Here is a 22817-nt window from a genome sequence, read left to right as displayed (position 1 = left end):
CATCATCTCTTCTAAACTCAAGGATGTTAAATATTTATGTGCCTGCCATGATCAAATCTTCATTATGAAATTTTACCTTGAGAAATAGTTCATGCTTTTGTGCAATGCTCCACTAGTAGACACCATGAAATGTTACATTATAATTAAGACAATATTAACACAGACAAACACACACACAGAGAGAGAGAGAAAATGAGCTAAATGAGGGAGATATGATATGTCCCAATAGAGTCATTAGTTTTATCACAGTATTTGGCATTGCATTTCACCCTAAGCAGATACAAACGCTGCTTCCTACATTACACGAAGTGTAATTTGTCTATTCTCTGCTATAAGTTACATCAAACAAACCCCAGGCTGTGTTACATTATTAATGCCAGTGTCTCACATGAGGACAGTTTTGCCACAGGCAATGATGAAAATGATATAACATTTAGTTATCGTCTATAATAGACTTCCAATATTTATAAAGGTACAATGTTCAAATTAAAACAAGAGAGAATAATGCTCATTTATCAATTTTAGGGTCTTCTTTAAATTTAGAAGAATCTGAAGTATGGTATCGGAAACGTCACTCACGTCACACGCGGGGTGGGTTCAAAACGCGCGACTCGGCCAATAGCGTTGAAGAAAACTTAAAAGTTCGTCCCACTTTCCTACGTCATTTTTTTCAGCGCGGGAGATGCGAGCAAGCGCGTCGCATAATACTGAAAGTTGCCGCCAAACCTAAGCTGTAAGTACTGTTTTATGTAAACATTTATGGATCATTTATCGATGTATTGTTGTTCGATGATAAATGTGTAATCTGATGCGTAGCCAATTATAGACTCGTTTGAAACACGTGTTGTGTGCCGTTTGTTATTGTTAATATGCAGAGAAGGAAATGCGCTGCTAACGTTACATTTAAAGCTTCTTTATGCGTCAAATATTGATTTTAATAACTGTTTTTAAAGCGTTTCAGTGTAATTTGTTTGTAGAAAAGGTTGACTTTCCTCCGCTGTCTTGACAAATAAATCCATAAGACATTATGGAGTAAAATATTACTGAAACAAACCCACGTGACTAAAATGGTGTCAAGTGGAAGTTTATAAAAGCCATTTTCTTTTAGGTACATTACCAAGTAAACTTATAGTTATCGTAACTAGATATGTTGTGTGAGTATACTGGAATATATTGTTTGTTATTGTAAAATAACTATAGAAATAAGTGGTAACATATTTCTATAGTTATGTATTTAAATGCATGTTTATTGTGATATGTGATTTGATAATACACGTTGCTGCAGCCATAACTGACCTGAGAACAACATCATGCCGTGTGAAAGAAAGCCCATGAGATACGGTCATTCAGAGGGACTCACTGACGTTTGCTTTGATGATGAGGGAAAGTGAGTATTTCATTAAAGGGATGGTTCACTCAAAAATAAAAATTCTGTCACCATTTACTCATTGTCATATTGGCACAAAGTTTCTTTGTTCTGATGAACACAAGGGAAGATATTTTGAAGAATGTTTGTAAACCTATACCTTTCCATAGTATTATTTTTCCTACTATGGAAGTAAATAGGGCTCATGATCGGTTTGGTTACAGACATTCTTCAAAATATTTTCCTTTGTGTTCATCAGAATCAAGACATTTATACAGGTTTGTAACAACATGAGCGTGAGTAAATGATGACAGAAGTTTCATTTTTAGATGAACTATCCCTTTAAAGCTACATTTTAGTTTTAATTTTAAATCAGGAAATTTAAGTCAGAAGTTACTTAAATCTATCATTTGATCTTTTCCAGGTGTATTGTCACCTGTGGAAGTGATGGAGATGTTCGCATATGGGAAAGCCTTGATGATGATGATCCTAAATCTATAAATGTCGGAGAGAAGGCGTTTTCAGTAGCCCTGAAGGTTTGTTAACTGTTAATTCTTTAAAATAAGCACATTTTAATTGTAAGCGCTGTAGAAATTTGCAATGAAGCAATCATTTTCTAAATCAGTGCTTTTTTCCCCTAACAGAATGGAAAATTAATAACTGCAGTGTCCAACAACACAGTTCAGATTCACACTTTTCCAGAAGGAGATCCGGATGGAATTCTCACTCGATTCACCACAAACGCAAACCACGTCACATTCAACCCCAGCGGCTCACGAGTGGCTGTGGGCTCAAGGTTTGTTTTTAAGTTGCTATCAATTACATTTAGGCATTTAGCAGACACTTTTATCCAAGTGAGGAATGATGTGTTTGTGTAGCTCAGTTGGTAAAGCATTGCGTTAGCAGCGCCAAAAATTGTGGATTTGATTCCAGGGACCATTCATGATGTAACGAATACATTGTAATGCATTGCAAGTCGCTTTGAAAAAGCATCTGCCAAATGCATACATGTAATAGGGCTGCGACAACTAATCGATAAAAATCAAGTTTCATTATCGATTCTTTGGTCTGTGACATCACATGCTCCCACACCACGGTCGGACAGCGTGGACACGGGTCTGCTTCATGCAGTGGGAACTGTACACTTATAAATAAGGTCAGGCGCTGTTTCTTCATACGCTTTATCAGGCGCTGCTGCTTCTCACTGCGCAACCAGCTTGTTTAAAAGCATTCTGAAATAGGCTACATTTAAACTATTTCTGCAGGTTGATGTTTACGTGTGCAGCAGGCACTTATTTTGACAAGATGCATGATGCACGTGGTTTACATGATGCGCCGAACACATGTTGAAATGATGAACCACACACATGACTGGCTAAATACGTGTTGTGACGAACTTCGCATCCTGTGCCCTCAAAAATGAAGTCACTGTCTGCCAGTGTGGTAAATAAAGGTTTAAAGGTGCAATTTGTAAGATATTTGCAGTAAAATCTCCAAAAACCACTAGGCCAGTGTTATATATTTTGTCCAGCTGATTACTATCAATATCTGTAATTTTTTCTACTACTTGTAAATCGTGAGAAAATTTCCATTCAAAACATTGACACGGGGCAGTGCAGTCTCCTGTCAATGACGTTAATATCCATGTGACCCTTTGTCACCGCCTTTACTGACGTAACCCACATGAGAACAGTGGTCGAGCTCGAAAAAATAAAATGGCGACCAAGGAAGCGGCTGGAGCACAAATTTAGTGAAAATAAACGTATATTTTCACTTTTTAAGCATTTTAATTTCATTTCTAGCGAGAAATTAGTATTGTAGTTTTCAAATATGTGATTAGTTATCACAAAGGCGCTCTCTGTTTTTATTTCAAACACGCTGCCTTTGAAGTGCGTCGGAAAGCCTTTCTCTGAGCGGCCTTCAGGCCTCCGAGTCCGAAGTCATGTCCTCATGAGGCAGCGAGGCCACAAGTCCTCACAGTCCTCACTGCCTTGAGTTTTCGGACGCAGCCAGTGTCGTGGACAAATGCGGAACTATGCGCTTGCCTATGGACTTATGGATATCTCTGTACCGTCTGCCGCTGGTTGTGTCAGCTCCTGTAAGCGTACGGGCCAACCAAACGACCCAAGAAGAGTTTGGAACAAAACGAGGGAGGATCAATTTGGTGTTGCATTATCTGGATAGAGAGAGCTTCACGACAACATTTAACTAGACCGAGATTCTGATCCTGCTTGTGTTTTACGCGATGGGTGAGTTTTGATTCGTAACCCTTCAAAAAACGTATGCTATTATATTTATCACAACATTACTGTAATCAGCGCGTCTTCCCGCGGACGATATGCACATCAAAGGTATTGTGAGATTCTGATCCTGCTTGTGTTTTACGCGATGGGTGAGTTGTTTTGATTCGTAACCCTTCAAAAAACGTATGCTATTACATTGATCACAACATTAGTGTGTAGATTGTAATCAGCGCTTCTTCCCGCGGACGATATGCACATCAAGAGGTATTGTACAGCAATATAAATGGTCATTTTAAGACACTTCACAATAAGATTTGTACTGTCAATACATGATGTGAAAAATCATTGTAATTTGAAAACTTAATTCTGAGCTGTGTTTACCATCGAATTTGGACTAATACTGTAATATCAATATGACTAACAATTTCGTTTTGAACATCACATATAAACTTACATAATGAAATAAAGGATGTCATCAAACGCAACATTTATAAGACTTGATTACCTTATCCATCAACGTGATTTCTCGTTCTCGTTTGATTCATGGCTAAAGTTAAAGACTACAAATCCCATAAATCCACGCTGCTTCAGAGCGTCAGTAAACAACATCATTGTTTTTGTTTGATCTGGCGCCATCTTTCGGCACATAAATACAAATTGTATCTTTAATTTCATCCTTGAATAAGGTCATCAAGTTCTACACAGGGCTCCAGACTGCCACCAAATGGTGGCATTATGCCACCAAAATTTAACAGTGTGCCACTGAATGTTACATCCAGTTACCAGTAAATTTGACCTTTTTTTGTGATGTGACACTGAATTTGAAAACAGTACATTGTACTTTCTGCATCTATCATTAAAGTATTTATTAGTAATACAGTGGAAATTAGTAGAAATGTGTATATTTGGTTATCATGTTGATTTACAGTGTGTGCCCCTAAATTTTCTGGTTGTGCCCCTAAAATTTTCAGTTGGGGGCCACCGTGCTCTAGGGTAAAAAGTTAGTCTGGAGCCCTGCTACAGTGGAAGAATAAAATGAAGTTAATTAATCTGTGGGAAAATTCCCTCACCGGCACATCCCTGAAGACTTGTTTGTTTAAATTTTGACATTTAAAAATGGTTTTTATTTAAAGGCTTAAAGTTGGGATGCATAATGATTAATCGCAATTAATCTATAGCAGAATAAAAGTTTTTGTTTACATCATATATGTGTGTGACCTGTGTATAATAACTTTGTATAGATAAATAAACGCACACATGCATGTAAATATTTAAGAAATGTTTACTTGTGTGTGTGTGTGTGTGTGTGTGTGTGTATATACATTTGTATATTTATGAATAATTTATATAATAAATATAAATACTTAATATATAAATATATTTTTCTTAAAATTATACATGCATGTGTGCATATTTATATATAGATAATTATTATACACCGTTTACACACATATATGATGTAAACAAATACTTTTATTCTGCTATAGATTAATAGTTATGGATCCCTAGTTTAAAGTATTAAAAACAAAAATATTAGTAAAACTCTAGTAGTGTGTGACTTTTGCACTTTTAAAATTCCATGTTAATACCCTAATTTAGTGCCTTGATAAGTGAAAAATCGAATGATGTAATTTTGTTTTTATTCGATTAGTCGAAAAAGAATCACCCGATTAATCGATTATAAGAATAATTGTTAGTTGCAGCCCTAAAATGTAAACAGCGCCATCTAACTCTGTGTTTTGTATGTGATACATGTTTGTCACAATTTTGTAAATGAATATTATTTTAGTGCTACAGGGTGTCAGATATGACTCATAATAGCATCCCTTTGCTTTTGGCTGGCATCAGTGCAGAAAGCAAACCGCTTTGATCGTTCTGTGATTAGTTGTATTTGGAGTAAATGGCCGTTTGCTTGATATATGGATTGTTTGAAACTAACGCATCACGGGGACGAAGGCAGGAAGCATGTCATAGCATTGATTGAGCGGTTTTATCCTTTGGCGTCTGCTTGAATATTGATGCAGGTGTCGTTGGCAGCTGAGCCTCCAAACAGGTTATTTGATTTCTCTTCGGAAATGAGTTTTCATTTATTTTCCCGCTTCAGATCGGAACGGCCGAGCTGTTGCAGAAAATAGTGGCTGCTAATTTTGGCATTCTGCTTTCTAGTGACTTCCTGGTGAAGATAGTGGAGGTGACGGACAGCAGCCAGCAGAAGACACTGCGTGGTCATGATGCGCCTGTCCTCAGTGTGGCCTTTGACCCTTCTGATGAGTTCATTGTAAGTTTCATTGTACTTTGGAACGTCGGAATTGGGGTGAACGGTGCTCCCTTGCATCTTACCCCATCCACCCATTAACAGTATTTTGTATGTTCTCAGCATTTGTTGTACATTAACACGTATGATTTCACTTCCTGATAGGCTTCTTCCAGCTGTGATGGCTCAGTCACTGTGTGGTCTGTCGAATCACAGGTATGAGGCATTATTACTGAGTCATGATTGATTGATTGATACTTCTGAATGTAGATAAATGTTAATACGGCAGTACAAAATTTTGTGTAGTCGTGCGTAAAGGTTATTGTATGTTCTAGGCTCAGGTTGCTCAATGGAAAGTGCTACAGAAGTCAAGTGATGTGAGCAATGCTAAATCACTTTGCAGACTTGCCTGGCAGCCTCGATCTGGAAAGGTATTGAACATTTCACACACTTTTAAGAAACCTCAAATGTTTTATCTTGCTTTGCATATAACGGGTATCTCACACAGTGATCATAATACTGAGATTTAAAGAGAAGTTAAACCTATGTTAACATTTTGTGTCTGTCTTTGTAGCTGCTTGCTGTACCAGTGGACGCAACCGTGCAGCTGTATGACAAAAACACATGGGCACAAGTTGGCACGCTCTCAGATGATCTCAACACACAGGTCAGTGGACCAATAATCACACCCATTCATTCATTGTGTTGACCTATTTTATATATATATATATATATCAAGAGTTAAAGGATTAGTCAATTTTCTTAAAAAATCCAGATCATTTACTCACCACCATGTAATGCAAAATGTTGATGTCTTTCTTTGTTCAGTCGAGAAGAAATTATGTTTTTTGAGGAAAACATTCCAGGATTTTTCTCATTTTAATGGACTTTAATGGACCCCAACACTTAACAGTTTAAAATTGCAGTTTCAAAGGATCCCAAACAAGGCGTAAGGGTCTTATCTAGTGAAACGATATGCATTTTTGGCAAGAAAAATAAAAAAATATGCACTTTTAAACCACAACTTCTCGTCTTCCTCCGGCTGTGTAGCGCGACCTCACGTAATTGCGTAATGCCATGGAAAGGTCACGTGTTATATGAAACGCACATTTGGGGACCATTTTAAACATATATTTAGACATATAACAACGTCGGAGCGGTCCTCTTTCTCCACACTTGTAAACACTGGGGCGTAGTTTCGCATATGTCAACCGTGACCTCTTGACGTGACGACGCATAACGTGAGGCCGCGCTGGCGTGTCACACAGTGGGAGGAAGACGAGAAGTTATTAAAAGTGCATTTTTTTCTTGCCAAAAATGACAATCGCCCCGCCAGACAAGACCCTTATGCCTCGTTTGGGATCGTTTAGAGTCCTTTGAAACTGCAATTTTAAACTGCACTAAAACTGTTAAAGCAACACCAAAGAGTTTGTGTACCTTAAGATAACGTTTCCAAAAAAGTTTCAGTCGTTCATCCACTCTAAACAGGGTGAACGGCACTTTCACATTCGCTTTGCAGCCCTCTATCGGCCAAAACCGCACTAAAGATGTTTCCAACTGTCGTGTCGCGGTCCTGTAGTTCGAGTGAAAACTACAAAAACTTGCTTAACGGCAGACCTACAATCCAATCAGAGCCAGCTACGCTGCAGTATTTACGACAGTGGTAATGGACAATTACGCTTCTAACCTGTAGGGGGAGCAAAGAGCAAAAACTCTTTAGTGTTGCTTTAAGTGTTGGGGTCCATTAAAGTCCATTAAAATAAGAAAAATCCTGGAATGTTTTCCTCAAAAAACATAATTTCTTCTCGACTGAACAAAGAAAGACATCAACATTTTGGATGACATGGTGGTGAGTAAATTACCTAGATTTTTTTTTTTTCAGAAAATTGACTAATCCTTTAATTTAGGTATTAGTTACCCTTATTATAAAGAGTTACCAAAAGTGTAATAAGCAAGTTATTCCATGACTCTTTTTTTTTTTCTTTAGGTTGTTAATGTTGTGGTCTGGTCACCATGTGGGAAGTTTCTGGCTGCAGGAACGATTGGTGGAAACCTGTTAATCTGGGATGTAGAGGCCAAACTGTGTGTCGAGAGGTACAAGTCACATTTTTTCTGATGTCGTTGCAGCTTTAGTAATATATCATCAGAAATTTTTCACAGCAGGATACGGAATGAGACGATAGATATAGGTATGGTCTGGTACGAATCTAGATGATCTGTTAGAAATGTACACTGTGGTCAGACGTAAGCTTTACAACCAACGCTCATCTTGTACTGCTGTATATTTTTGCTGTATTTAACAAGGAAAACCCTCTCTTTGAATTTTTATTTTCATCATACTCTCTTTTAAAAAAGCTGTTTTTAACATGGCACGTGAGACTTTGACTTGCATGTAAACGTTTATTCCACATATCCAATCCGTATATCACCATTCATCCCAAAATTACAAGGATGTGTATATGGTCAGGTTCGCCCTGCTCTTATCCAAACCAGACAGAATGTGCATGTGGGTTTTTGTGCATTTTACCCGAGTAAGGGGAAAATGGATAAGGACTGTTTTTTATTTTATTAGATGTTAATCTCATTATTTAACAGACAGAAACACGAGAAAGGGTTCACGGTGTGTGGGATGGCATGGCATCCCTCAGGGGGGAGGATCGCTTACACTGACACCGAGGGCTGCCTCGGGCTCCTGGATGGAGTGTCTTCCTCCTCTTCCACCTCCTCATCGACCACTCCGAGCACCAAGGTCAGTCATCCTCTCATCACCTTTTCTTTCCTGCTTATACAGCACCAGAAATGACATCACTTACTGAATGTAAAGAGAGAGTTTTAATGAAGTGACCTTCCCAGGCCATTTTCTGCTTCTGGAATATTGGTTTTAATATAACTGGTGTAGTTTAGTCACTAAGTCTGGCGGAAGTTGATAGGATCTTTTAATGACATTTCGTTCCTGCATTTTAGTTGGTAGAGCATTGGTAAGGTCACGTGGGTTTGACCCTGACTGAATTGTGTGGATGCACTAAGTGTTATTGGTTATCGTGTCTGCATGTGTGATTTGTGAAATCTGTTTTTGTTTAATGTTTAGGCAACCGCAGCCAAAGAAACAAATGATTATGACGGCCTGTTTGATGAAGATGATGACCAGATGTTGGACGATGGCATGAGTGAGTCACGCTCTCCGGTGAAAAAAGCCTTAGTGGAGGATGATGATGATGATGATGACCTCATGCCTGCCACAGGCAGAGCACGAAACAGAGGAGCGTTTCTAGATGATGACAATTCTCAAGGTATGACAAAAAAAGTTACTTCTAAGTGGAAAAATATTTTGAATGAGTTTCAAAAAACCTTTAGAGTTGTGGTTACCACATAAATGTTTCCCAATTGCCAATAAAATTGATTTGAACAAATGCATATTGATCTATTTGTTAGAACTGCTAAAATATAGTGTAATTTATTCTGTTTATTATTACCAATTTTAATTGTCCACCATAAGTCAATTAATAAATGCATATTTACAGATGCAGGGTTAGCAAACCTGGATAAACTTCCAGATGATGATGGCAGCAGTGCAATTCTTCCTGCTGTGGCTCCTGTTGTGTCTCGTCCAGTTTATGAGGGTCCCATGCCAACACAACCCCAAAGGGCTTTCCAACCAGGATCTACACCTGTGCACCTCATGCATCGCTTTATGATGAGAAGAAACCAGAGCTGTTTCCAACTTTAAAAAATGTGCTACAAATTATTTTATCTGATAGGGTGTCATTATGGGGACATTTAATTTTTTCATTTTATTTAACGCTGGTTAAATTATTTGCCTAAAACATTTCCCTCACAATAATTCAATTTAATCATAAAAATGAACACACTGCATATGCAGTATATATGGTATGCATGTGTGTATGTGTAATGTAAAATTGTAATGGCATTTTTAAAGATTGCTTCGTTCTCGTTCAGATGTGGAACTCTGTGGGTATCGTTCGCGGCTATAACGATGACCAGGACAACGCCATTGATGTTGAGTTTCACGATACAGCAATACATCATGCCATGCACCTCACCAACACATTAGGCCACACTATGGCTGACCTTTCCCAGGAGGCTGTGCTGCTGGCCTGTGAGGGAACTGATGAGCTTGCTAGGTAAAACATTCACACAATGACGAAAGGTGGATTTTTTTCATGTTTCACAGGTGACACATTTTGTATCAGCTGTTCTTTGAACTTTGTTCTGTAGTATCGTTCCCCTTTGCCCTTAATTGCTTGTCTATCTCCGCTTGCAAGGCAAATTTATAATACTACACCACTGTTCTTCTACTTGTGATCCTTTTGATCTAATGAGTCAACTTATAACTCCAATAAAAGTCCAATAAAGTTTTCTACAGTGGGGCAAAAAAGTATCCAGTCAGCCACCAACTGTGCAAGCTCTCCCACCCAAAAAGACGAGAGAGGCCTGCAACTCCCGTCAAAGGCACACGTCAACTATGAGAGACAAAATGAGAAAAAAAATTCAGAAAATCACATTGTCTGATTTTTTAAGAATTTATATGTAAATTATGAAGAAAAATAAGTATTTGGTCAATAACAAAAGTTCATGTAAATACTTTGTTATATACCCTTTGTTGGCAATGACAGAGATCAAACGTTTTCTGTAAGTCTCCACAAGATTTTTACACACTGTTGCTGGTAGTTTGGCCCATTCCTACATGCAGATCTACTCTAGAACAGTGATGTTTTGGGACTGTCACTGGGCAACACGGATTTTCAACTCCCTCCAAAGATTTTCTATGGGGTTGAGATCTGGAGACTGGCTAGGCCACTCCAGGACCTTGAAATGCTTCTTACGAAACCACTTCTTTGTTGCCCGGGCGGTATGTTTGGGATCACTGCCATACTGAAAGATCCAGACACGTTTCATCTTCAATGCCCTTGCTGAAGAAAGGAGGTTTTCAGTCAAAATCTCATGATACATAGACCCATTCATTCTTTCCTTTACGCGGATCAGTCGTCCTGGTCCCTTTGCAGAAAAACAGCCCCAAAGCATGATGTTTCCACCCCCATGCTTCACAGTAGGTATAGTGTTCTTTGGATGCAACTCAGCATCTTTCTCCTCCAAACAGAAGAAGTTGAGTTTCTACCAAAAAGTTATGTTTTGGTTTCATCTGACCATATGACATTCTCCCAATCTTCTTCTGGATCATCCAAATGCTCTCTAGCAAACTTCAGACGGGTCCGGACATGTACTGGCTTAAGCAGGGGGACACGTCTGGCACTGCAGGATTTGAGTCCCTGGCTGCGTAGTGTGTTACTGATGGTAGCCGTTGTTACTTTGGTCCCGGCTCTCTGCAGGTCATTCACTAGGTCCCCCCATGTGGTTCTGGGATTTTTGCTCACCATTCTGGTGATCATTTTTACCCTACAGGATGAGATCTTGCGTGGAGCCCCAGATCGAGGGAGATTATCAGTGTTCTTGTATGTCTTCCATTTTCTAATAATTGCTCTCACAGTTGATTTCTTCACACCAAGCTGCTTACCTATTGCAGATTCAGTCTTCCCAGCCTGGTGCAGATCTACAATTTTGTTTCTGGTGTCCTTTGACAGCTCTTTGGTCTTGGCCATAGTTGACTTTGGAGTCTGACTGTTTTAGGTTGTGGACATGTGTCTTTTATACTGCTAACAAGTTCAAACAGGTGCCTTTAATACAAGTAACAAGTGGAGGACAGAGGATCCTCTTATAGAAGAAGTTACAGGTCTGTAAGAGCCAGAAATCTTGCTTTTTTGTTTTTGACCAAATACTTATTTTCCACGATCAATTGCAAATGGATTCTTGGAGAATCAGACAGTGTGATTTTCTGGAATTTTTTTCTCGTTTTGTCTCTCATAGTTGACGTGTACTTGTGATGAAAATTACAGGCCCCTCTCATCTTTTTAAGTGGGAGAACTTGCACAATTGGTGGCTGACTAAATACTTTTTTGCCCCACTGTATATCTCGTGTTGGGATAAGCATTGTGTTCGGATTCCAAATGTTAATTGGTTTAATTTACCAGGAAACAAGCATTTTGCATGTAAGTTAAAGCGTAAGGATTAAAGCATCTGTCAAATGCATAAATGTATAGCAATAGAGCATAAGCAGACATGCCTTTTACCATGGGTTTTAGGCACTCGTTGTGATTATCTGTTTCTCTTAACAGCAAGATCCAATGTTTGCATTTCTCCTGCTGGGACACGCATAAGGAGTGGATGGTGGACCTTCCCAAAGGAGAAGACGTTCGTGCATTGTGTATGGGTCAGGGCTGGGCTGCTGTGGCCACCAGTACCCTTATGGTTAGACTTTTCTCCATTGGTGGCGTGCAGAAGGAGATGTTCAGCCTGCCTGGAGCCGTGGTCTGCATGGCGGGTCACGGCGAGCAGCTCCTCATAGTCTATCATAGAGGTAGTTATAATACTTCTGCTTTCCTGGTACAAGCAAATCCTTAACCAGAAGTATTAAACTATGGCAGATGAGTTGTCAGGGAGATTTTGTAATCATAACAACTGACACAGTCTTATTTTACATGTCAATCCAGTTTAGACCTGTTTTGCTAAAATTGGTTGTTTTACTAAAATTGTTCTTTCATTTCTGCAAGTACTTCCTGCTCAGCTTACAGTGAAGTCTGTAATTAATTAATGTGATCTTTTTAATAGAAGTGGTTGAAATCTGTTGTCTTGTATGGTTTTAGGTACTGGTTTTGATGGAGATCAGTCTCTTGGGGTGCAGTTGCTTCAGCTTGGGCGGAAGAGAAAACAGGTCATCCATGGAGAACCGTTGCCTCTTTCACAGAAGTCTTACCTGGCATGGATGGGCTTTACTGCAGAGGGTGAGTCATTTATTGGGTATATACACACTTGCATCAATGCCTTTCCAGGCTTAAGGTCTTATAAGCATGGAAACCTTGTGTTTTTGGTGTTCTTTTTGTTGTAGCTTATTTACAATAGCAAAGGTTTTATTCCCAAGAAATAAAAAATGTACTTTGAATGCTTGGAATAAAAATGGCTGCCACGTGTAAATGTGCGAAACACCATCCTACGGTAGGAGACTTGGGGCAGTTGTCTTTAAAGGTCTTCTTAGTTCCAAAGAAATGTACCTGAACTGATATGACCCGAATCTCTTTTTACTCAAACCCAACTTCCCTAAATCATTTTTTTTTTTTTATAAAGAAAGACCTGACCCCAGTCCAACCCGACCCAGTGGCAATTTTTTTGTGTAAAAAATCAATGCTCACATGCAAGAGTTTGTGTCTTCTCATGTTCGTTCGGCAAAAACACATTGATTTTAAATTAACAGAGGCCACTAATATTATTCCCGGGTCGGACCTCGTGTTTTTGGATCTAAGTGTACTGTTAAAGTCTTGTAATTCCTTTAAAGCAGTGGTCTCAAACTCCCGTCCCTCAGGCCATTTGCGGCCCGCCCTCCTCCTCTTTGCGGCCCGGGTCACCTTTCAAAAATATAACATAATCTGGCCCACAGAAAGATTTTAATTCACTTTGTTTTATATTCGTTTGATTTTTGATTTAAACGTTCAAGTGTTTGTTCACATGTCGCGTCTAACAACGCGTTAAAACGAGTTAAAGGATTACTTTCCAAAGTGTTCGGGAGCGGAAGTTGCGCTCCGTGGCATGGGTCGCGTCACGCAGCCATAAACCTCGCGCACTCCGTGATGTCGAGGATAACGGAATGCTTAATCGGATTTTAATTCCTCAACTGAACCTTGCGTCAATCATACCATTGTCACCATGCGATCGGTTAATCTGGTTGGGACTTTGTAGTGTTTGTCCAGAGAAGATTTGTTACTTCCGGGTGAATACTCAGCTGTTTTTTAGAGAAGATCGAGCTGCGGTGGGGTTAGTTCACCTCAAGTTACAGCATCTAATGGAGACACCGCATATGTAGGCAGAGCGGTAGATGTAATGAAGTATAATATGTTATTATGTAGCTTACTATTCAATTCACATAGAGCAGTAGTATTATTTTTTTTCTGTCCAACTAGCTTACATAACATGGACTACCCATTCAAAAGTTATGGGATCACTTTCATTTATTAATATTTTTCCACATATAATAGAAAATTCATTAAAACTGAAATAACAAAGAACATAATGAAGTCAATACTATGACTGAAAACAATCCAAAATAAATCAAAACAGAAACACTTTTTTATAATAGTTTATAAATGTATATAGGAATTAAATGTGTTAGTTTAGTGCAAGGTTATAACAGGTCTTAGTTAAGATAAGGTTAAGAAAAGATTTACTTGGGCTATTTTTATAAAATAATGTATATTAAAAAGATAAAACCACTGCTTATATATTTTCAAGTATTATTATAAATTAAATAATAGAAATTAAACATGACATTTACAGAAATATTGTACTTTGTTGAATGTTAAAATAGCTCTTCGGACCCCCGATGAAATATCTGTCTTAGAAATGGCCCCAAGCCAGTTTGAGTTTGAGACCCCTGCTTTAAAGGAACACGCCGACTTTTTGGGACTTTAGCTTATTCACCGTATCCCCCAGCATTAGATAAGTCCATGAATACCTTTTTCATCTCCGTATGTGCTGTAACTGTCTGACGCACCCATTGCTACCCTAGCTTAGCACAAAGACTGGAAGTAAATGGCTCCAGCTAGCATACAGCTCCCAATACGTGACAAAATAATGACAATATTTTCCTATTTATACGTGATTTAAATAGTCAATAACAAATAACAATGTCATATGAGACAGACATCTTTTAACCTTATACATACTGGGAACTATATTTTCAGAAGGCGAAGCACTGCTACTTGGCGGAGTGATTAGCACAACACTTTCGCAAACTCTCTGCTCCTCACCATGGGGCTTCTCAGGTGCTGTGAGCAAATCACTCCGCCCAAGTAGCAGTGCTTAGCCTTCTGAGAATATAGTTCCCAGTATGTGTACTGTTAAAAGATGGCTGTGTCTCATATAATCTTGTTATTGGCTATGTTATACACTAAAATAAAAGTCTTTTTATGTGTTTAGAAAGGTTTTCCTTTGTTTTTGCAGGAACCCCATGCTGTATTGACTCTGAGGGGGTTGTACGTATGCTGAACAGAACTCTTGGAAACACATGGACACCTGTGTGTAACACCAGAGAAAGCTGCAAGAGCAAATCTGATCATTATTGGGTTGTTGGAATTCACGAGAGTCCGCAGCAGCTTAGGTACGCCTTTCTCTACTTATTACAAAATTCCCAGCTGGGTCTGTTTGGCTGCTTAGCAAGTTTAATTCAGATTGAAATTAAATGCCGGTAATCTCTCCCTCAGGTGTATCCCGTGTAAAGGTTCCCGTTTTCCACCCACCTTACCTCGCCCTGCTGTGGCCGTTCTGCCCTTTAAACTACCCTATTGTCAGACCGCCACAGAGAAAGGCCAGATGGAGGTATTACTGCAAATACTTCATAAATATGACTATTAACATACTGAATCAAATAAGATTTAATGCTTTGTTGTGTGTGTTGTAGGAGCAATACTGGCGTTCTCTGCTCTTCCGTAACCACTACGACTTCCTGTCGTCTAGCGGTTATGAAATCGACAGTGAAGGTCAGTCTCAGGCTGAGAAAGAGCAGCAGGAGCTGTTGATGAAGATGTTCGCTGTAAGTCATTCACAGAACAGGAAGATGACTCCTGGCTAAATTCATTTGGATATGCCTGGATTGCATTTCACTATGTACAGTCACATTTGATTGTATTCTGTTTCTTTGATTGCGTGCGTGCGTGTGTTTGTTTGCCCGGCAGCTGTCATGTAAACTGGAACGAGAGTTTCGCTGCGTGGAGCTGGCAGAGATGATGACTCATAACGTGGTGACGCTGGCCATCCGTTATGCTTCTCGATCCAGACGCATGGCTCTGGCACAGAAGCTCAATGAACTCGCTCTGGAAAAGGCCAATCAGCTACTGGAGGAGGACCAGGAGGAAGAGGAGCCAGCCTATCAGAGAGTGGCACGGAGCTCTGGGTAATATTAAGTTATTTTATTTCCTTTTTTTCTACTGTTATTGAACATTTGTCAGATAAGGATTGTTGGTTTTTAATGATAACTCTTTTTGTGTTTTCAAATGGGCTAGTATATGAACCGGATAACATTAATCATAATATTACATTTTTATGAGAGGTTCCTGCCTTGTTGTCATTATTTTAAAATGGTTATAATTCTGATGTCTAACCTCCAGGGGGTTTCCATGAACCTGAAACCCTAAATGACTTATAACTTAACTATAAATTATTTATTTGATTATGTAGTAATAATAATTGACTAGAAAAGTGCTTTCTTTCAGGGTTCCCACGCCACAAGCATTTAAAAAATTTAAAAGCTGTGAAACTGACATATGAAATGTTTTTGTGTTTTTAGGTTTAACCATGTCCGTAGAGAATCGAGTCAGATGAACGGCAGACAGGTTGATAATGGCTGTGTTGAGGAAGATGATGTGGAGGAAGAATATACACATGAAGAAGAAATGGATGCAGAGGAGCCATCAGAGACCAGGAAATCATGTAAATATTTTACCCTAAGTCAGTCATTTATGGGTCAGTAACAAAAACGGTTTGGCAAGATAAGAAATTCAATAAAAAAAAAACTTGCATCAGGTTTATTTCAATACACCGTGTATTTATGTTAATTTTATGCAAAAAAAAAACATTTGCACCATTTTTATGAAAGTTAGACTGAATGGACCTAAAAATGTCAAATGGTGTAACCAGCAATTGCGACAAAGAATAAGAAATATTAAATATTTTATCCACCTTGATGGCATGTAAGCGTAATAATAAAAACATTTAAAAATATATTTTATTAATTATTTCTAAATGTAAATTTTAATGTGTTTTTGTCCTGAAATATGCTAAAAAAAACAGCTTTGTTTTCTAAATAATCTTTGACAAATGATGTAAAAATGTATGTAAAAAAATCATATACTAAACCTAGATGATTATTTTTATTCCACATTTTTTATGAAGATATTTATATTTCATTTAAAAAAAAAGTAGTAGATACACCAATTGACACAGACCGGTTACACCACATTGACATTTTTGCAATTACTCCCCAAATATTCTTTCAAAATGAAATAAAATCAGAAATTTTAGACTTGGTCCTTGCATACAAGAAAATGTATGCATACAAGAAAATGTATGCAAGTAATCTGCAAATGTATTTTGAAATTTGAACACCTTTATATTTAATTTATCCATACGGAGACAAAGTAATTAACGTTGTGTCATTGACCCTTATACTGTATATAATGGTATTGCATACAGAACTACAGATGTGCTTACTTGTCTCTTTAGTTTTATTGTGTTTTTTAAAAATTATTTGCCATTGCAGGTTTGAATCCATTTAAAAAAGGAGGAAAATCCCCTGAAAGGCCCTCCCCCAAACCAGGTGAGTGCTTTGAAATGAGGACTTGATCGGTCAGTTAAATGATTGTATAAAATTTTAAATGAAATGTATATTATGTGTATATATAAAGGTGTATCTGTAGTTACTAATATATATATATATATATATATATATATATATATATATATATATATATATATATATATATATATATATATATATATATATATATATATATATATATATATATATATATAAATAAAAAATTTTTTTTTTAGTAATTTTATTATTGATTTGTAATATTTATCAAGTCGATCCACATGATCGCAATACTGTAGATCTTTTTTATTGATATGTTTTCTCAATTGATCTCAGCTAACAAAAATAAATCTTTGTTACAGTAAACAAAGAAGCACGTGTAAACCCTTTTAAGGTAGGTTTAAGATTTCTGCACAGTTTGACGTGTTCGTAAGAAAATACATGATGATGATAATGATGCACATTTTCTCTTAATAAACAATAAATGTGTTTAATGTTCAGGTGTCCAGTGCAGGAAAACCATCAAGTTCACCGGCTGGTCAGTCCAGAGGGACTAATGTTTTGGACGGTATGACAATGTCCAACAGAAAACCGGTGGCTCTTGTTGGAACATCCAAACAGGGCAAAGCTCCAGTCCTAAAGCCCCTGGCACCCAAAGCCAAGTCCAAGGTACAGTACTCTTGGCCAATCATAATTGTTCTCCAACCACATGGTGTCACACACCCCATAAAACTCTTTCTAAACTCTGTCTACCAGGAATGACCTTTTCCTATCTAGTATATTTTCTGATATAACATTCTTAAAATGTCAAAGGTGTATCCATTAGCGACATTATTTGCTTTAGCTGTTTTGTCTTTATTAATAAGTGTTATTTTTTTTTAGACCCAGGCCACTTTGCTACAGATGACTACGCCTAAAGGAAGCAGTAAGAAGCAGGAGAGCCAATCAGTAACGGAGACTGTGAAACAGGCGCCTGCAGCAACCCCTCCAGTATCTGCAGAGAATACAGAAAACAGGAAGTATGAGATTTAAAGCGCTTTTTTAAATGTTATAAGCCGAATCCTTATCTGAATTTGGTTAAGATATTGAGTGTTTTGAAGGCATAAAAGTACATTTCTTCATTTTTTGTTTTTGTGTTCTGGGTTGGGTGTGTAAGTCACCAAATCCAACCTTATATTATTTAAATCACTGTCTACTAATAACACAACACACTCGTAGTAACTGATAGCTGGGATTAAAAATATTTTTACACAGTGGGGTTAGTAAGCCTCAGGTATACAATGTAAATACTATTAATTAAAATGATAACTGTTAATGCAATATCAGGGAAAATAACTCACAATTATATTTTTTTATTTTGATGCCCTTTCAAAAAAATCTATTTCTATGCATTGATGCACAATACTAGGATGGTTAGATGAGGGATCATGGATGGATGCACGTTTGGATATCTATCCATTGTAGGCAGATATACAAACAATGTCCACCTTTAGCATATAGACAGAATTTTATTAAATTATTTGTGTTTAAAGAAAATTTTCTAGCAGGTGTTACAACAAACCCTCTGTTTGTTAAAATGAACCCCACCTATGTTTGCACTCCTGTCACTTTCTGTGTAATTGTACGATAACAGTACGACCCACAAACAAACTTTAAGTGTTTATTCGTAGCAGAGATGTGTGTTGATTGTGTAAAAAATTATTGATCTAACTTAAAAATTAATTAAAAGAGTTACTTTATACCTTGCTCTCCCCTACCATATGTATATACATACAATTTGCCATTTAACAGCACACTGCAAGCTATGTATTTATTTAGTTCAGTCATTATTACTGTTGGTAAATCTGTTAATGGACCAATCAAATGTAGTTATTAGCATATAATCTTAATTATTGGTCAATACTATTACTACTTATTTTGTGCATTCCAAAATTAAATAATAAATAAATGATTGGTTTAAGCATCTGCCAGTAATTTTATGTTCAGCTTCTCTTTAACTCATATTTACTTCCTTTAGGCCAAAAACCGGCTTTCAGTTGTGGCTCGATGAGAACAGGAAGAATATTCTCGCTGACAATCCTGACTTCGAGGAAATGGATATTATCAAGGAAGGCATGGGGCGTTTCCGCACGCTTACTGCGGAGGAAAGACTAGTAAGTTATTTCCAATTCATTACAACACGTGTCTGGAAATGTATGTTTAAACCTGTTGTTCATTCATTTCATTTCCTTGTTATCTTTTTGGGTGTGTACAAAATCCACCTGTTGTCTGAGATGCATCCTCTTGCCTGTTTTTCTAGTTTGATTTCATTTTCAATACTCAAGAATAATAATTCATTTGCTAGTTTGTGGAAAATCTCCTCGTTGTTAAATGTCCTGTCACCTGAGTATGTGCTTCACAAACGAACAATCACGTTCTCCACCTGCACAGAGGAGCCGTTCGTGACCCCGCACCCAGAGGGCCACTCAGTGCAGCTCTGAATGACTCTTCACGCGCTCCAGCCTGGAGGGGGAATGGTTAGGACGCCCGTTGCTCTGGAAACCCTTGACGGGGGTGTGGGCCACGCTCATTGATCTTATGTTAATGACATAGGGGGTGGCATCAGGCAGTGAAAGAGCGTGTTACACTGTTGAATGGCGTGTAGTGGGGACGTGCAGAAAAGGCCCGGGTGCTCATATGTGAAATGGGTCCGGTGACTCATCGTGTCTGTAAATGTTCTCTACCTTTGTTTTATGGTGAACAAAAGTATCTACGCTGGCAGTGGCTCGATGGCCCATTTTAATAACAATCATATAGTTGCTTGTTTAGATGCATGCGTTTGCCTGGACTATAAAAAGCACCATGTTAAAGGGACACTCCACTTTTTTTAAAAATATGCTCATTTTCTAGCTCCCCTAGAGTTGAACATTTGATTCTTGTCGTTTTGGAGTCCATTCGGCTGATCTCCGGGTCTGGCGCTGGCACTTTTAGCATAGCTTAGCACAATCCATTGAATCTGATTGGACCATTGGCATCGTGTTAAAAATAACCAAAGAGTTTGGATGTGTTTCCCATTTAAAACTTGACTCTTCTGTAGTACAACGTGTACTAAGACCGACAGTAAATTAAAAGTTGCGATTTTCTAGGCAGATATATACTCTCAAACTGGCGTAATAAACAAGGACTTTGCTGCTGTAACATGGCTGCAGCAGGCGTAGTGATATTACGCAGTGCACGAAAATAGTTCCCTTGGATACTTTTAATAGCAGGCAGGCAGTGCGTAATATTACTAGAAAAAATATTGAAACTTTGGTTATTATTTTGCGCGATGCTAATGGTCTAATCAGATTGGATTGTGCTAAGCTATGCTAAGGGGCTGTCCACACGGAGACGCATATCACTGCATACGTATAAATTTGTTATCGTATTGGCGTTACATCCACACGGATCCGGCGTTTTGGGAGACTGAATCCGCTATTTTTTGAAACCGGGTCCTAAAGTGGATAAATCTGAAACCGACACCCTTGCGGTTTCGTCTGTACAGCCAATCCGTATATTTTGTGAAGCGAAAACGTCATCACATCACGTGTCGGAAGCGTCACACGTAACAGCAGCCAAATCTATTGCTTCTATGCAATTGTGGTGACCAACAATCGATAATAGACAACACCATACGTTGGTTATGCGCATGCTCAAAGTCTTCTTCTCCGTGTATAGTGTATATCTGTGGCAGAATTACAGCGCCCCATACTGGTCCGGCATATATACTACACCACTTTCAGTCGGTTTCAGTGGTTTCGTGTGTACGGATTATTTTTTTTAGAGCAAGGAAAAAAAATGATCGGATAGGGGATGCACCGGCTTCGTGTGGACATAGCCTTAAAGTGCTATCGCCGGACCCGGGGATCAGCTGAATGGATTCCAAAACGATGGGAATCGGGTGTTTAATTCTAGGGGAGTTGGAAAATGAGCATATTTCCAAAAAGAAGTGCAGTGTCCCTTTAAGCTTGGACGGCGTGAGCTCAAGCATGTGTGAAGTTTTCTGCTCCTGGGTTATGAACACATCCACTTTTTCTCTTTTAGGACTGGTCAGAAAGAGCAAAGAGTGAATCCGACCCAAAGAAAAGAAAACGTGATGATGGAGGAGAGGAAGATGAACAAACAGAGAAGGATGAGGGAGGGGCCAAAAAGAAAAAGCCATTGGATAGCTCTGCTAAACTTTCAGCGTTCGCATTTAACAAAGAATAAAGGATATTTTTACAACATATTTTAATGTCAATTAATCTTTTAAAGTTGTTTTTCATTGATCACTGTAGTTTTCTGTCCTTTCATAGTCTTTAAGGACTGCCCATTGTGTTCAGATCTTTAATTTATGTCCCCAAGTTTGAGCTCTTTTGAAATCGTGCATGGCTAACTTCATTTGCATTTCAAATGAAGCTTATGTTCATTGTTAAACATTTCGCAATATGACATTATTGTGTTTATCTAGGTCTCTGTGAAATTGACAATATATTCTGGGTATACTGTTGATCTGTTTTGGATACTTGTACATATGTTTTTGTGAACTTTTCTAGTGTATGTAAACTATTATAATAATAATAAAAGCTAAAAAATAATTTTGAATGATTGTTTTGTTTTCTGAATGAGACACTTCCATGTGAAATGTTTTGTATGTTTGTGTACAGCTAATGAGCATTCTTTAAATGAAAAATGACATTTTGTTCATTTCTAAGGTCACTGAACTTGATTTTGCAATCACACTGACGTGAAACTGATCTAAACTGACAAGCTTTCACGTGATCTCCCAACATCAACAAAAGGTCTGTTGAGTCCTTGGGGGGTGCTCCAGTCAGCCCCAAGACATTAATAGCCTATAAAGAGATCTTATTTGTTTTTATTGTTATTGTGCATTTATACATAAGAACAAGAGGTAATACATAGTCACATTATTAACATAACATCAGTTGCAAGAAAAAGACAAATGTTACATGTTTTCAGTTTTTTGTGTTTAGTTTATTCAAAACGGTTTATGAATCATTAATCAATTCATTAATAAAATAAATCAAAAGCTATTGCAAAGAGCCTACTTTTTTATATAATTTTATATAATTTTTTCCTAGTAAGATAACTATACATTTTTTTATAATATTTTTACGAATGTTAGATTCATTTTCAACGGGATCAAAAAATGTGAATGTTTTAAGCAGTTTAATGTTTTTATTATTTACCAGTTTTAGAGAAGATATAAAGCTGTCAAGTTCCACAATGCACAACATAAAAATTGGGGATGAATTTAAATTTTTTTTGTTTATGCTTATAAAATTTTGCCAGCAATATTAGTAAATAAAAATTTATTCAAGATCTTTGTTAAAATTGCTTTCCTAATAATATCCTTTAATCCCTACTTAAAAGTCCACCTAAGACCAGCATAAGCTGGTTTTAGCTGGTCTCCCAACTTGTTTTGTAGCAAGCTGGTCTAGCTGTGTCACTTTTTAAGCTGTTCTAGCTTTGTTTTTGTCACTTTTTAAGCTGGTCTAGCTG

At 37.8% G+C, this 22817-nt stretch overlaps 1 protein-coding gene across 1 annotated transcript; it reads left to right on the top strand.

Annotated features, from left to right (window-relative positions):
• Positions 1 to 583: 583 nt before the first annotated feature.
• On the top strand, positions 584 to 21892 carry wdhd1 (WD repeat and HMG-box DNA binding protein 1). Its single transcript, XM_073869226.1, has 26 exons — positions 584 to 733; positions 1286 to 1387; positions 1791 to 1902; positions 2011 to 2162; positions 5776 to 5887; positions 6029 to 6079; positions 6199 to 6294; positions 6438 to 6530; positions 7851 to 7957; positions 8459 to 8612; positions 8952 to 9153; positions 9385 to 9560; positions 9824 to 10005; positions 12055 to 12296; positions 12583 to 12720; positions 14930 to 15086; positions 15190 to 15304; positions 15387 to 15518; positions 15661 to 15878; positions 16272 to 16414; positions 17244 to 17300; positions 17660 to 17691; positions 17799 to 17966; positions 18180 to 18316; positions 19315 to 19450; positions 21360 to 21892. The coding sequence occupies exons 2-26, from the start codon at positions 1311 to 1313 to the stop codon at positions 21522 to 21524; spliced, it is 3354 nt and encodes a 1117-aa protein (XP_073725327.1). The 5' UTR covers positions 584 to 733; positions 1286 to 1310; the 3' UTR covers positions 21525 to 21892.
• The last annotated feature ends 925 nt before the right edge of the window (positions 21893 to 22817 follow it).

The sequence above is a fragment of the Misgurnus anguillicaudatus genome, chromosome 7 (genome assembly GCF_027580225.2).
Source record: "Misgurnus anguillicaudatus chromosome 7, ASM2758022v2, whole genome shotgun sequence".
NCBI lineage: Eukaryota > Metazoa > Chordata > Actinopteri > Cypriniformes > Cobitidae > Misgurnus > Misgurnus anguillicaudatus.
The sequence above is the reverse complement of the archived record's forward strand: the minus strand, read 5'-3'. Positions and strand labels throughout refer to the sequence as shown.